This window comes from Pygocentrus nattereri, chromosome 16 (genome assembly GCF_015220715.1).
Source record: "Pygocentrus nattereri isolate fPygNat1 chromosome 16, fPygNat1.pri, whole genome shotgun sequence".
Lineage (NCBI taxonomy): Eukaryota > Metazoa > Chordata > Actinopteri > Characiformes > Serrasalmidae > Pygocentrus > Pygocentrus nattereri.
The window spans coordinates 30,840,220-30,856,680 of record NC_051226.1 but is presented as its reverse complement, the minus strand read 5'-3'; the positions used below and the strand labels follow the sequence as shown (position 1 = coordinate 30,856,680).

General features: G+C 40.4%; 2 protein-coding genes across 4 annotated transcripts in view; both read left to right on the top strand.

Annotated features, from left to right (window-relative positions):
• The first annotated feature begins 782 nt into the window (after nt 1-782).
• Nucleotides 783-13,135, top strand: LOC108431854. Of its 2 annotated transcripts, XM_017705276.2 has the most exons (12): nt 783-1,693; nt 1,973-2,033; nt 2,104-2,158; nt 2,242-2,287; nt 3,282-3,395; nt 3,551-3,679; nt 5,747-5,807; nt 9,220-9,263; nt 9,370-9,455; nt 10,843-11,139; nt 12,317-12,362; nt 12,778-13,135. In XM_017705276.2, the coding sequence occupies exons 1-11, from the start codon at nt 1,573-1,575 to the stop codon at nt 12,359-12,361; spliced, it is 1,059 nt and encodes a 352-aa protein (XP_017560765.1). In that variant the 5' UTR covers nt 783-1,572; the 3' UTR covers nt 12,362; nt 12,778-13,135. The 2 variants fall into 2 exon arrangements, with proteins under 2 accessions (XP_017560765.1, XP_017560767.1); XM_017705278.2 differs by lacking the exon at nt 1,973-2,033 and having other exon boundaries at nt 1,556-1,693.
• A 1,009-nt stretch (nt 13,136-14,144) lies between these two features.
• The window catches only part of fnip1 (folliculin interacting protein 1), a 34,688-nt gene continuing 32,371 nt past the window's right edge, over nt 14,145-16,461 (top strand). For both annotated transcript variants that reach the window (XM_017705282.2, XM_017705279.2), the window contains exon 1: nt 14,145-14,353. In XM_017705282.2, coding sequence (XP_017560771.1) covers nt 14,265-14,353 — 89 coding nt within the window. In that variant the 5' untranslated portion in view covers nt 14,145-14,264. The remainder of the gene's footprint in view (nt 14,354-16,461) is intronic.

Here is a 16,461-nt window from a genome sequence, read left to right as displayed (position 1 = left end):
CCGTCTGCTGTTCAGGCCGCCCTGTTTTTCATATAACAGGGAAATAGGAAGTGGCCAGGCTCCTCATAAACCTCCTCGGGCTCCAATATATTTCTTTTAATACACACGATACATTAAAAGACCGTCTTTAATGTTAGCATTCCTGAAACGTTACAATAAGCCTGTTGCTTTATGAAAATGTGTTTAAGCAGCTATGTAGTACTTTTTCTAAATAATCGTTTTTTGTCATCTCTTGATGTCTACACAATGCACAAAAATGGACCACTGTAGTCGTGTCGTCATTTTGTAGTCGGCGCAATGCTGTCATGCCCATATAAGGAATTCCGAGTCTGAGCCCCATTTCTCTATGGCCAGAATGAACAGGATTTTAGAAACGTCGCCTCTATCATTCCCTGTGTTAAATATGGATGTTCAGAACCCGATACGTTTAGTCCTGGGAACACTCCTCTAACACCACTGGATCCACTGAATTACGAAGTGGTTAAAGAGCTGAAATATGAATATCGCTAGCTTTATCCATCCATCCATCCATTTTCCAAGCCGCTTCTCCGTCAGGAGAGCGGGGGGATGCTGGAGCCTATCCCAGCAGTCTTCCGGCGGAAGGCAGGATACACCCTGGACAGGTCGCCAGTCCATCGCAGGGTAGACAGACAGACACAGTCAGTCACTCACACATTTACACCCAGGGGCAATTTAGCATGTCCAATTGGCCTGACTGCATGTCTTTGGACTGTGGGAGGAAACCCACGCAGACACGAGGAGAACATGCAAACTCCACACAGAGAGGACTCTGGTCACCCGGCCGGGGAATCGAACTCAGGCCCTCCTTGCTGATGCGACTGCGCTACCCACCACGCCACCATTTAAGGTGGAACGGGGAAATTGGAAAAAGAAGCTGACTTCGGCTTCATGGAGGGTTGAAAGGCGTGATATGAGGAGAGTTCTCTGTTTCTGCTTAACAGCTGAGTAACCTTAACTTGTTTTGCTGTTTCACGGAACCGACAGGCCAGTATTTCGTCGTTGCTAATGTTTGTGACGTCCAGACAAGAAGCCTCGTAGTAGGCCCATTCCAACGTCAGCCGCTTTATTAAATAACGCAGACTGTTAATTTTATATACTTATATACAAAAGTACATCCCTGTCCAAATTTTGCCCATTAACCAAAGCATATTACCCCACCAAATGCAAATAAATGGGCGCCCATTTGGCAGGAACCTGCCCAATCTGGCAACACTGACGTAGTGAACGCTCCGTAATATAATAGTATAAATACTTCCCTAAACAGTCTCTTCATTTAACACTACTTCATTTAATACGCAAACACTGATAAACAATTATTTATATTAAAATCTTTTCAAATGAAAAGCTGATGTACATCCGCTAAGCGACTTGAATTATTCTAAGAATTCTAACAATTTTCTTTTCGGTTGACAGAGAAAGTCGAGCTAAGCAGTGATTGGTCGAGCGTCGTGTCAATTAGCAGTGATTTGCTTTAACAAGGCGGGGCTTCGGCTGGGAACAACAGCGCTGAAACTGTCTCGTCTAGTCGCAGCACAGCTAACCTAACTCGTCATGGCCCGTCTCAAACATGTGCGTCCAAATAGGAGCAGAGGAGCTGGTTCGGGGGGGAAAGTAAACGTCGCAGCCCCCGAGTCGAGAGTGAGCCGCAGCATGACTCCAATGAGGATCTCTAGTGCGTAACCGTTAGGTTAGCCTAAAAAGCTAACCTGCGTTAATAAACACACTGACAACTAGCGAGATCTAGTTTAGCTCTTAGCTAAGCACTGCCTGTTGACTTCAGTGCCGAGGTTTAGTAGAAATACTACTTTACTTTCTAATGTGTATTAAATATCTGATAATAAATTAATTATATTAAATAATTATACACAAAGCTTGGCTAAGCAACTGTAATGAGAAAGTATCGGACTGTAGAGGCTGTAATGTTTACTGTATTCTGTTTGATCTATATCAGGAGATCTGCCGTCGTATTTACATAAAATGCGGCGGAATAATGGTTTGGACCTTCAAGGAAGGTAAGAAACTATGGTAGCTTGGCAAGAAAAAAAGGTTTCACCACTTTTGTAACGTTTTAATGCTCCACAGAGGAGTTATGAAGCTGCATGGAAGACGGTTCGAAGGCCGTAGAGTTTACAGTAAGGTAGGTTGCCTGTAACAGATGGGCTTCGCTTCTTCCAGGCAATCCAAAATCGTGTCCGTTTACATCTCGTTTGTTAAAACCAGGGAACAGTGACTCCCAGCACTAAGGACCCCAGCCAAGACAGCACAAGTTGAGTTTGAAGCATTTAAGTCAAAATATTACAATATTACATCTGTACACTGGGTAGGTGCACCTGTTTTGTACCTGTCCTCACTGTCTTCTTACCATATAGGTGAACTTTGTAGTTCTGTGTTTACAGATTGTAGTCCATCTCTTTCTCTGCTTAATGTGTTGCATCCTGTTTGTTCATGAATTGTCAGGACCACCACAGAGCAGGTTTCATTTGGGGGGGGGGCATTGCAGTGATACTGACATGGTATCAGCATGTTGGACTGCATGTGTGCTGCACAGCAGTGTTTCACAAGATTTGAAAGTCAGTCTCCCAGCTGGACTAAGAAAAGGTCCACCTGCTAAAAATATCCAGCTCACACTGGTCCTGTGGTTAGAAACTGTGACCACTGATGAAAGGCTACAGTAGTGGTTCACAACCCATACCCACTGCATTGCATGTTTTAGTGTTTTCCCTACTTCAAAACACATGGTTGAACTAAAAAGTTAATTATGAAGTCATTTCTGAGTCAAATTGGGTGTCTTAGAGAAGGAAAACCCACAAGTGTGAAAGGCAAATGGTAATACAGGACCAGGGTTGGGAACATGTGGACTAGAGGATGACTAGTACAAACTGTACAACAGTAGATGAACCACTGTCTCTAACTTTTAAACCAGGTAGCAGGATCTTAGAGTGGGCAGAAAGTGGACAGTGTGTAAAAACCTCAGCACCATGGCTGTGTCTGATCCACTCATACCAACACAACACCCACTAACATGCCACTCATATGTTAGGGTCACTGCAGTGCTGATAATGATCCACCATATAAATAATACCTGCTCTATTGTGGTTCTGTGGTGGTCCCATTGAAGTAAAGGGGCCTACCAAAGCATGCAGAGAAACAGAAGGGCTACAGTCTGTAAATGTAAAACTGTGCAGTGCACCTAATAAATAGCCTAATGAGTGTGAATGATCTATTGAAATGTAAAGCTCCTCTTCTCTGTTAAAATTCAGGTATGATTATGCCCTCTGGTGTGTCCAGCTTTTTGTTGGATTGTATGGATTCGGACTCAGAAGCAGAGGACACACTTCCTTCCATTGAGATGGTTCGCAAAGCTGATAGTTATGGTATGCAGTTGTCCTGCTGATACTGATCGGATGTTTTCCACTGTATGAAAAAGCAGATTGGTTCATGAAGATGAAAGTGTTTTGCGTTGTTGGCTTTGATTACAACTCTTGACAAAATCCTTAAAAATGATCATCCTCTTTTCTGCTTTTCTTAGACGAGGGCACAGCTTTGGTCAGTGAAGATGAAATACTGCACCGCCACATTAAGAACTCGACTCTTCTCGACCTCAGTCATGCGGTGGACATAGCCATGCAACAACCCCCAAACCTCTCCTCCATTCTAGGTATTGCATGCAGTGATGGGCAGTGAAAATGTTTTATTCATCCCAAGTTGTCAGCTCAACATGAATACATGGCTTCTGCTTTATATATATATATATATATATATATATATATATATATATATATATATATATATATATATATATATAAGAATTTTTCACATATTACGGATTCACATGTACACATTAGCACACATGCATATGCACATGTATAGACCCACAACACATACAAACATGGTCCATCATTACATTTGTTTCTAAAGTATCTGAGAGTACATATATCAAGCTTTATTCCAAAAATGTATTCAGAAAGATTCTAGAGAGACTGACAAACTTCAACAAAGGTGGAAAATCATAAGTGTCGTCAGTGTCCATTTCAACTTTTAATTGTGTATGTAAAGGTCCTGCAGAACATGCTTTTTAAAAAAAAAAGGACATAATCATTAGCTAAGATTACATAGGAATTCCTAATGTCATGCTAATGAAAATGAGCATTTTATACTAAGAAAAAATGTTTTAACTCAAACATTGCTATAACTGGGATGGACATGGACGGCTGGCATGTTCATGATTTTTATTTTTCGCTGTCTTTAAATGTTAAATTCTTCAGTGAAGTGTCGCAAAATGCTTTAAACATCACCCTTCATGCTATTTTATCATCCATGGGATGCCGTGGTCTGGAGACCTGGGATATATAAACATTCCTCTTACCACTAGCCTATGCAATGTTGAACTGTTTAAATTATATGGACTTACACAAGGATTCCAAACTTGGTTTTGGAAATTTAGGATTCAGTCACAGCAACTGACTGAGAATTATGTGAGTACTTCTGTTCATTATGTAGACACTTCAGATATTAGTTAGATACTAAGATACTGTTCTAAGAAACAAAACCCCCTGTTGCCCAGTTGCCACTGCATGAAAAGTTGGACTGGATTGTTACATGTACAAACTTTTATTTAATAGTGTATATTTAATATAAATAAAATTCAAGGAAAACATCAAAATGTTTGCTTTGAACATGTGAATTACTTCATATCAAAATTAAAGGGTTCATATCATGGATAAACACTTTTTTTTTTTTTTTTTTTTGGAGATTGGCTTTTGAATTAATATATAAATGTTGTTGGAGTTGGTTGTTATTCACTACCCAGCCCAAACAGCCCATTTTATAGAAATTAAAATACTAAAACAGCCTGTTTTAAATATATTGTTTCTATGATGTTGCAAGAACCAACTCTAAAACCACACTAATGCTATAACTGGACTTCAGAGAACAAATAAAACATAGTTCCTCCCGTTTAAATGAGCTTGGAAAGCCCAATTAGGAGTAATACGTGTCTGGTGGTAGACAAGTTAGAACAATCCCTGCTAGTAGTTGAGTAGTTGAATTCTGAAACGTTACAGCTTTTTGTATTACAGATTTTGTTGGATTAAAAACTAAAATCTCTTATCTGAACACGCTCCCAGCATGTTTAAAATAAATAAATAAATAAATCAGCTGCTCTCTGCATTAATGTGATCCATCTTTAGACGAACCTTTTTATGAGATTTTACTTTCATCGTCAGCAATTATTCTGTCAGTTGAAGAGTTATGGATGTCTTTTGTGGGGCAGTCGTGGGCTGGAGTTTAGGGATCCAGCCTCATGACCGGAAGGTCGCCGGTTCGATCCACAGAGCCGACAGCACATGACTGAGGTGTCCTTGAGCAAGACACCTAACCCCCAACTGCTCCCTGGGTGCTGTGGATTGGGCTGCCCACCGCTCCGGGCAAGTGTGCTCACTAGTGTGTATGTGGTGTTTCACTTCAAGGATGGGTTAAATGCGGAGTTGAAATTTCCCCATTGTGGGACTAATAAGGGTCTCTTAATCTTAATCACATTATCTACAATTTTACCATGCAACCACCAGGGGGCTCTACATAAACAGGAGCAGAAGTGGTTTCAAATATAGGCACAAGAAAAATTTTGTTGAAAAATGAGAGCCCTGGTTGCTGAAAGTATTATGAGGTAAATGCTTTTTAACTACATATGAAACAGTCTCACAACTTAATTGCAATTTTCCCACAGAGCTCTCACCTGTACTTCATGGGCAAGCTGCAAAGGAATGGTTTTGTCTATCACCCTTTAGGTAAAGTGGTTACTGCTTCATTCCTCTCTGTGTAAAGCTTTGTCGACTTTTAAATATCTGTAGTGAATTTGAGAGGTTAAACAGTTTAACAAGTCTTGGGCATGTTTCAGAATGATCTCATCTCTTTTTTTTTTTTTTTTTTTTTTTTTTTTTTTTTCTCCCCTGCAAAGGTTTTTAGTGGACATTACAGATGCACCAGAAAGCTATGTTTGGAAATGGTGTTTACTTATTGAATGATTGACCTCTTCAGGTTATTAAACAAATGACGAAGACTAAGGAAGATTAACTGAGTTTTGCATATGGATTTATCCATTCATTTAAGCTGGCCTGTGAAATACTGAATGTTTTTTGTCAGTGTTTGCCAGCTGTTTTCAGACATTGTTGAATGTGATGGCTTTTATCAGCCTACATTGCTAAGAATAAAACTTTAGCATAAAACCACATTAGCTGGCCTAATGGCCCGTAGCTTTAATATCAACTGTTGGTTGAATGGGAATTCCATCAATCTTAAGAATTGTGTTTTGATGTGCAATGTTCTGTTCTAGAGAAACATGAGTTAAGATTGTTCACAGTGGTGGACATGGGAACCAGACATCTGAAGTGTATAAGGGCTCATATCGCTGTCTCATCTGTGACATTGTTCTGTGATAGTTGAGGTTTGAGGTTTTAGCCTAACATTTTTATTTATTTATTTATTTATTTTTATTATTAATCAATTCATGGCAGAGCGGTTTCTCAGACACATTGATCAGGCATAACATTCTGACCACCTCCTTGTTTCTATGCTCATTGCCCATTTTATCAGCTCCACTTACTCTACAGATGCACTTTGTAGTTCTACCGTTACAGACTGTAGTCCATCTGTTTCTCTGATACTTTGTTAGCCCCCTTTTACTCTGTTCTTCAGTGGTCAGTACCCCCATGGACCCTCACAGAGCAAGTACTATTTGGGTGGTGGATCATTCTCAGCACTGCAATAACACTGATGTGGTGGTGGTGAAGTGATAGTCTCTGTAGTGCTGGTATGAGTAGATCAGACACAGAAGTGTTGCTGGAGTTTTTAAATACTGTATCCAATCACTGTCCACTCTATTAGACCCTTTTAGTTCACTAGTGGCTTTGCATAGTAAATAAAGTGGTTAGATTTGTGTTGTAGGCATCACAATCTCTATTTATCGTACTCACTGTAAAGAAACCTGTCGATTCAGATTTCTCTACAATAAAACATTTCAGATCAAACCACTTTCAGTGACATTGTTGACATCCCTACTGTTAAGTGATGCAGGAATTTTGAAATATTGGTGCAATTCCCTTTTAAGGCCAGGAAAAAGGATCTTTTGTAGGCCCAAGTGCAAAATAAAGTTAATTGGGCCCCCTTTATGCAAAATATATACACTGCTCAAAAAAAGGGAACACTTAAACAACACAATATAACTCCAAGTAAATCAAACTTCTGTGATATCAAACTGTCCACTTAGGAAGCAACACTGATTGACAATCAATTTCACAGCTGTTGTGCAAATGGAATAGACAACAGAAGGAAATTATTGGCAATTAGCAAGACACACTCAATAAAGGAGTGGTTCTGCAGGTGGGGACCACAGACCACTTCTCAGTACCTATGCTTTCTGGCTGATGTTTTGGTCACTTTTGAATGTTGGTGGTGTTTTTACACTCGTGGTAGCATGAGACGGACTCTACAACTCACACAAGTGGCTAAGGTAGTGCAGCTCATCCAGGATGACACATCAATGCAAGCTGTGGCAAGAAGGTTTGCTGTGTCTGTCAGCGTAGTGTCCGTAGTGGCTGGAGGCGCTACCAGGATACAGGCTAGTACACCAGGAGATGTGGAGGAGGCCGTAGGAAGGCAACAACCCAGCAGCAGGACCGCTACCTCCGCCTTTGTGCAAGAAGGAACAGGAGGAGCACTGCCAGAGCCCTGCAAAATGACCTCCAGCAGGCCGCAAATGTGCATGTGTCTGCACAAACGGTTAGAAACGGACTCCATGAGGATGGTATGAGGTCCCGACGTCCACAGATGGGGGTTGTGCTCACAGCCCAACACCGTGCAGGACGCTTGGCATTTGCCAGAGAACACCAGGATTGGCAAATTTGCCACTGGTGCCCTGTGCTCTTCACAGATGAAAGCAGGTTCACACTGAGCACATGTGACAGATGTGACAGAGTCTGGAGACGCCGTGGAGAGCGATCTGCTGCCTGCAACATCCTTCAGCATGACCGGTTTGGCAGTGGATCAGTAATGGTGTGGGGTGGCATTTCTCTGGAGGGCCGCACAGCGCTCCATGTGCTCGCCAGAGGTAGCCTGACTGCCATTAGGTAGATGAGATCCTTGTGAGACCATATGCTGGTGCGGTTGGCCCTGGATTCTTCCTAATGCAGGACAATGCTAGACCTCATGTGGCTGGAGTGTGTCAGCAGTTCCTGCAAGATGAAGGCATTGAAGCTATGGACTGGCACGCCCGTTCCCCAGACCTGAATCCGATTGAGCACATCTGGGACATCATGTCTCGCTCCATCCACCAACGCCACATTGCACCACAGACTGTCCAGGAGTTGGCGGATGCTTTAGTCCAGGTCTGGGAGGAGGTCCCTCAGGAAACCATCTGCCACCTCATCAGGAGCATGCCTAGGCGTTGTAGGGAGGTCATACAGGCACGAGGAGGCCACACACAATACTGAGTCTCATTTTGACTTGTTTTAAGGACATCACATCAAAGTTGGATCAGCCTGTAGTGTGTTTTTCCACTTTAATTTTGTGTGTGACTCCAAATCCAGGCCTCCATTGGCTAATAAATTTGATTTCCATTGATGATTTTTGTGTGATTTTGTTGTCAGCACATTCAACTTTGTACAGAACAAAGTATTCAATGAGTATTTCATTCATTCAGATCTAGGGTGTGTTATTTGAGTGTTCCCTTTATTTTTTTGAGCAGTGTATTCTAGTTTACTTGTTATTGCTATGTCTGGTCCTCCAATGTATGCTAATGTTTGAGCATATTATCATATCTACCCATAAACAGTGATTCCCATGCAAAGGCTATGGTTAATTTGTTTTGCCTTAAAATATCACGTGAATATTTAACTTTTTAAAAAAATGTATTTTAAAGTGTAATTGCATTTTTGTATTTTGTGTTGTATTTGCACCATATTTTGGACATTTTGATGCATTATACTTTGCTTTTAGATTTTATTTGATACTTTTGGCACAAAATTAAATCCCTACATTTGATGTAAACATATACAGAGTAAACCCTCGCTGTTCTTCTGTTTTACACATGCGAACATATCATGGCTGATTGACCTGCATGTAGGGTAAGATGAAAATTGTGTAGATTTGATTTTTAGATTCAGCTATTGCTTTAATGGCTAAACTTTGTTGCTCTTTTTGTAGCCCCTCACCTTTGACTAAATCAGCATCAACCAAGAATACAGCAGGTATTCACCTCTCACCTCTCGTTGACTTTCAGCTATTGCCCTGCCACTGCAGGATGGTGTAGATTGCAGGAATTGCATTTTAGTGCTGAATTTGTTCTGCATGCAGGAAGCAACTACAAAACATTTGGAGCTGAAGAAAGGACTCCTGAAACGAAGAGGGTGGTTGTTCTTTCTCCTGTTGTGAAAAGAAGGGTAATAATCCTTTTTTTATTATTTGTTTATTTGTTTATTTATTTTATAAATTACTCAACATGCTCAAACTTGCCTGCATTGGCTTTTTAAGGACCAAATATTTGTCTGATGGCTTATATCAGGTGTACTAGGACAGGGAACAATTTGCAGTGCCTGAAGACCACTGGTCTTAGAGTTAAGAACTGCTGGTATATTTATTTTACTGTGCCTTACTGAAGCCACTTCATGTCCTCCCTCTTATAAAACGGGGTACTGGGTAATCTTACAGTCTTTGCCAGATTGGTTAGTGCCAAAAATAAGATGAGCTTTTCACAGATGTTTAACAGTGCACAGTCAGGGTTTACAATCCGCCTACTCTGGAATAGGTGTTTCTTGCAGTATATTGCATTTTAAAAAGGAAAATCAATGCATAGGCAATGAGGCAAAAGAGCAGCGACCTCCCCCATTTTAAAAATTATTTACTATGGGTGTTTATTTATAATAAAATGGAGTTTACGTTAGAAAATCTGTCCTTAATAATTATTTTCCCCTTTTTTGTCTTTGTAGAACAACAAACACAACATATTGTTATACAAGTTAAATCTAAAGCTGGGGCTTATGTATAATATTGGGAGTTGCATTGGCTGCCACTTGGTAGCTAGTTGGCATTAGACAGCTAATAGGTTAGCTTGTGCAGACTGTATACTAGTGATCTCTTAAATCTTAGACCTTTTTTCTGTAAGGTAAATGTTAACGTTAACTATACGTTAACTATAGTGTAGTGGGTAACACCTCTGCCTTCTAAGCTGTAGACTGGGGTTCAATCCCCCACCAGGCCAAGTACCCTACACTATACCTTGGGCAAGACTCCTAACACCACTTTGGCCTACCTGTGTAAAATTATCAAATTGTAAGTCGCTCTGGATAAGAGCGTCTGCTAAATGCCATAAATGTAAATGTAACATAACTCAGATTGACTCACACGAGTAGCTTTGTCTAAACTTATTTAGTCTTGCTTCGGTAATTTTATGCACTAATACTTGTGTTCAAGTTAATAGTCACTTCAGAAGTAGTAGTCTTATTTAAACCCTAAGAGCCCATATATTGGCCCATGCTTTAGTTTCTGACTCTCATAACTACATAACTTCTATGTTTCGTAGTAGATAGTAAATCGTTTATGCAAATTACTGAACAAATCTTTGTCCCTTTATTTTTATATTTATGTAAGTGTAATATATTAAGTTTAATGACCATGAAATGCCTAGGGTTCAAGGTTATGTAGGGATTTATTATTTTTCCCACTCCTGGCACTGCCTCAAAAAGGCTAGCTTTTTAGCAGCACATTAACTGTTCCAGTGTCATTGAGACTAAGGTGCTAAAATGTGAAATATGCTATTCCTTCACATAGCCTCTGACTGGACAAGACAAGCCCATGAAATGCAGAAAGGTGACATTCAACGACATTGTGAGCACACGAGACATAACCATGCTTAAGCCTCAAATGGAATGTCAGAGCCGAGCCTGTGATGTGCAGAAGGCTGAACTGAGAGGGAACACAGTGATTGGCGAGAGGGAAGAGTTAATGGAGCCCCAGGAGCTTTCCTCAGAGACAGCCAAGTTTTTTGACTTTGCTGATGAAAGTGAGAAGCAACTTTTCTTCCAAAGATTGAAAAGGACTTGCACCTTCCACTTCCCGACCAAACCGGTAAATAGGGGTCTCTTAACCTACTATTTGGAGAAATCTCCTGTTCGTTGTACTGTAATTTGATTCGTTTTATTCCTGAAGGACCACAGCTCTGCTGTTCAGTGATCTAATCGCAGCTCTGACACTTCTGCTGATAATTGACTTGTTAATTAGCTGATAATGTGAATCCAGTGAGGATTGTGTAGTAGAGATGCATCAGAAACAGCAGAATTTTGCACCAAATACGTTATTGACAATCAGCCATTCATTTTTAGTATCTAAATAGGCACCTATTTTTATGTACAAATTCGAAAATGCCAGTTTGGGCCACTAAAGAGCAGATAATGTTATTTTCGGTACAGTGCTAAAGTCGGAGACCGTCTTTCATGTAATTCATTTCTAGTCACAATGGCCATTAAGTACAAGTTATTCTCCAAATTTCAGTCTTAGATTGCATTTTCTTCTCCTCTCAATCCAGCATTTAGTGATGTTGAGGTCTTGACTGGTTTTTGTCTAATTGCTTTTCTTAGTAATGGCTTATTACAGCTACACATCCTTTCAGACCCATAGCATCGAGCTGTCTTCACAGTGGAAGGATGGACAAACACGTTTGGATTCTTTAGATCTGCAGCAAGAGTGGAGCTTGATTTGTCTCCTCTCAAAGATGAAAGCTTATATTCTGTTTATCTGATGGAGACAATATTAGTCGTCTATCAGGTCTAGCATGGTTGTTATGAGTTCCATCTTTATCTACATCCTTTAGTCATTTTTTATTTATTTTATTTTATTTTTTTAACTGTTTTGGAAACTCCTGCCCCCCCTGTCTTTCCTCATCCTCATTATCGTATAACAAATTTACTAAAATATCTCTTGAAAATGCACAACATTGGCCATTTTGACTGGAAAATAAATGAATGAAGGGCAGTCTCTGACGTTTGTACTGTAGATTGTGGCTAATGGAAAATACTCGAAACATGCTAGTATGTTTCATATGTTCATTTAGCTGCTTCAGGTTAAAATACGGCTGTAAACAAATCTGCATGCTCCATTAAAAAACTCCTTATTTGTGCACCAATACTGTACATCATTGGGGTCTGTTAGGACCAGAATGGGACAAAGCTGTTGCCTCTGAAGTACATGTTGAGGGAATGTGATATTTGCTACAATAATTACATTTTTGTTTGTTTGTTCCCTCTAGATAACCTTCACAGACTTTCCCCAGACTGAGGATGTCAGAAGCTAAGGTAGGCAGGTGGTATTGCCAGTTTTGTGTGGTGTGGTGTGTTGCAAATACTGTACCTCTTTACATCTCAACATGTTTCAGCAGAGGGCAGCCTAATCTGTATTAAACATGACACCATTGCACGTCTTCCATGTACATAAGGCTTCCACTGGTAGTAAATCTGGAAATCAAAACTGCTTTCTGGAAGTATCGTGGTCATGCCTAAATCTGCTCAGAACGAAAACAAAGTCAAAGATGCTTTGCTTTCTGTTGCTCATCCATGAAAGCAGTATGCCATGGGCAGTGTAAACAGCCCAATAAGAAGTGCAGAAATGAAATGGAAGTCCTTCCACAAACGTATTTAATGATGCAAATTTTACAGAGTTATGCAAAGTCTAGATACTGCCGAGTTACATTGTCTTTGTTAATACCAACAGTTTATGACTTCAGGACAGAAGACTGATGCACCATGAGTTGAGAGTTCAGTGGAGTCCGACTCTAAACATGGAGAGAACATTTATTTGTGATTTAAAAAGTTGACGGCGCTTCCTAAGAGAAACTCTTCTCTACTGTAATTATTGTAAATGATACTTTTTCATTTGGAAACAATACATCGTTTTGTGTCCTGTTGTCTTGTTACGTCTTTCATTATCCTTAAAATGTTTTTAAAATGAATCTATAGATGGTCAGTTGTCTTCAGTTGACTGCTGGCGCAGTGGTGTCGTTGTGAAGAAAAGAATTTCCTGTAAGAGAAAATTAAATGACTAAGATGAATAAATAGAATTATAAAATTAACCCCCAGCAATTGTTTTTTTTTTCTTGGAAACCATAAAAAGCATGGTGTTTTTATATATTTTGTAGATGGATTTTGGGGAAATGTGGGGGAAAATTGCAAACAGACTTTTAGAAATAAAGGTACAGTGCAGGTACTTTTTCTTTTTCAAGGTACAAACAATGTAAATGTACCACAAAGGTACAACAGTGGTTTTAAGGTCCAAGTGTTTTCGTAAGCTACCGTTTTAAAACATTACAAAATAAAATAAATAGCCTGGAGATGAAACGGTGTCTGGAGTCAATACAGCTTTAAAAATATAATTTAAGTGGATTGTGGTATTATACAGCTGGCTTAGGCTTCCCTAAGTAAAGGGAAGTAAAGCCCCAACGACGGTTTCGTATCTTGCTGTATTAACTGCGAAAGAAACGCCCATTTTGAATGCATTGTTTCATGTGACGTCATTATAAGCAAGATATTTACATATGATTTACATAAACTGACCTACGGCCGTTTAGCTCCGCCCACTCACGCTGAAGCTAGAAGGAGTGTTTCAGTCCAGACTGCTTTTTTTTTTAATGATGTGCCATACAGGGCAGCCAATCAAAAGCATTCATTTACACACAAAAGCGTTTAAGGCACAGCGAAAACAATCCGCCTGATACAGAGAATAAAGAGGTTGAAATAAATAAAATACATGAGCGATGCTTTTGGTCCATCATGACATCAGGGCAGTGATCTAAAATAGAAACCTGGAGGATGAAGATGCTATGTCTATGTGTTGTTGCCTAACTGTTCTGGCACGCAGTTCAGACCGTGTCCGGTAGTCGAGCGCTAAACACAGACAAGTTTCGTTACTTTTGTAATCGTTCTGATTCCGCACGTCCTGCTTTCCCAGGCAGAACTCCGCGAACTGTAGTTTAACCCCAAAACATCAACACGGCGCTTCTGGCCGACCACGTGGTCTTACCCAAGAATAGCAGCCAATGGGCGAGCCGAGCAGTGGACGGTGGCGTTTCTAAGCAGCTCGTGTGACTAATGCCTGTCATATGACTAGGCCACAAATGGAGTCAGGTTCGAGGAGCGGAGCATGTCTCAGGAGCTGTGCAGATAAAGGGGGACTTTTTTAATGTCGATAAAAGTGGGTCCAATATGCCTCCCACGCTCTTCCACAAACTGTTCAACAAAAGAAACGCCTTTTCGCCGCCGCCGAAATGCAACAAGGACGACCCCGCGTTCAGGTACGTGTCTATCCTCGATGGCTGCATAGAAGTATCGAGCTAATCATAACCTATATAACGGCGAAAGAGGTGGAAGGAGAGCCCTCTCTCTCTCTCTCTCTCTCTCGGTCACACGTATTTGGTTTCAAGTGTGCCGAAATGCTCCGTACGTAACGTGTTCAAGCTGTGGGTGTTTTAAAAGATTTTTTAGCTTCCCCTCCCACAGAGTGGCTAACTCGACTAGCTGGCGAGCCAGCGCGCGGTCGCTGGCGTTACTGTGGGCTTTTGTTGACGGCGCTGAAGCTGAAGGACCGGGAGCTGCTGCTGCTTCTGCTGCAGGGGGACCGTAGCAACGAAACGGGACTGGTGTTTAAGAAAAAGAGCGTTTACATTCGTGAATAGTGAAATTTTGAGTCTAAAAACGCCAAAGAGCGACATGACCCGTGAAAGACCTGACTTGTTGTTTCTATTCGGACGTGTAAGGTGAACGAAGCCGCCTGGGGGGCAGAAAACAGTGCGGCTGTGAGGCTGCGATAAGTTGACGGTTGGCTCAGTTACCTGAACGATGCACGTGACTTGGCTGGTTGGTCGAGGCTCCGTTTTAACGCGATCCTAAATAAATGAGTAATGATGGAGGGCTCTTAATCCACGCTGACATGTTTTACTCAAGGAAAAGAATACGCAAAAGCCTTGACAGTCAAAGCATCTGGGGTGGGAGTTCAGGAGAGGTCTGTAGTATGGTTCTTTTCACCCTACGCAGTATGTCACGGTATTTATTTTTTCAGATACCTGATCAGTTTGAACAGAGAAAAAACACTGAACACATTGATTTTTACTCTGCATGTCAACTAAACAGTACTAATGATGTCATCAGAAAACCGCATTCTATTGTAATTATTATTATTATTATTATTATAATATTGTGGAACCCAGTCATTATATATATATATATATATATATATATATATATATATATGTGTGTATGTGTATATATTATAAATATAAAATCTCTCACACACACACCCACGTCATATCGCCCCAGCCCTATCAAAAACCACTCCAACCCTTTGCGCATAAGCTTGCTGACCCTGTGTCTTTCAAAAAAATCAGGAGCAAATAAAAGGTGTGTGTGTGTATCTGCAGTACTGTGAAGAAGTTTCAGGCACCTTCAGAACAATAGATTTGCTTATTTATTTGCTCAGAAAAACGCATACAATTAATATTACTTAAGTAGTGATTTTGTGCATGTCTTCTGTGTTCGTTTAACCATATCCAAACCTCTTCTTGAGGTAGCCCAGTATTGCAGGCATCATCCATTAACTTTAACTGGTATGTTAAATCATGTGTGCTGGTAATGGAATTTTACAGATGCGTGTGATGGCTTTGTGGTGTCTTGGACAAATCAGGAACCAAACTTTGTTCTTTAAACAAGCTCACAAAATAACAAAAAAACAACAACTTTTCTTTAATGTTAATTTGCATTTATGCTAATGATATGGCTGATTTTATAAGCAAAAACAGAGATAGATGGTTTTAAATAATGTGCGAAATCAGGGATGGGGAACCAGATTCCTGCACTGTTTGGTGATTTCCCTGCTTAAGCACACCTGATTCAACCCATCAGCCAATTATCAGGTGTATTTGTTGTTCTAGTTCAGAAAGATCAGCACACTCTGCTGGCTGCGGCCCTCGGCTCCCTACCCCAGCTATATATAGAGCAATACATACAAGATCCAAAAGCAATACAGGCCATAAAAAAAGTTCACTACACTGTCGCTCTTAACACACTTATCAGTAGGAAGTCACCCCAGTTCAAATGTCACATATACAGCACCAAGTAGTTTTCAGATTGTTTTTTGAAATGATTCTTTCATTTAAAAATTTCAGGCTTCCTTTTAGCCCTAACTAAGAGCTAGATTGCCATTATACAGACCTGAAAGTTAAAGATGAATGATTAGAGTTAAAGGATATAGGAGAACTGTGGATGTGATGATCCAATTTAAACACCCTTGGTAAACACAGCTGGCACAGAGCTAATGCAGGGAGCTTAAGTGCTGTTGTGGTGGGAGATTTGAACTCTTAACAGAGAAAAGGATTCAGGGCATCATTTATTCATTCATATATTTAGT

Excerpts from the sequence above, each read along its gene's own strand:
- LOC108431854 (XM_017705276.2), top strand. The coding sequence starts at position 1,573 with ATGGCCCGTCTCAAACATGTGCGTCCAAATAGGAGCAGAGGAGCTGGT. Across the intron at positions 5,808-9,219 it reads TTTTGTCTATCACCCTTTAG|CCCCTCACCTTTGACTAAAT; the intron begins GTAAAGTGGTTA and ends CTCTTTTTGTAG. Across the intron at positions 11,140-12,316 it reads TCCACTTCCCGACCAAACCG|ATAACCTTCACAGACTTTCC; the intron begins GTAAATAGGGGT and ends TGTTCCCTCTAG.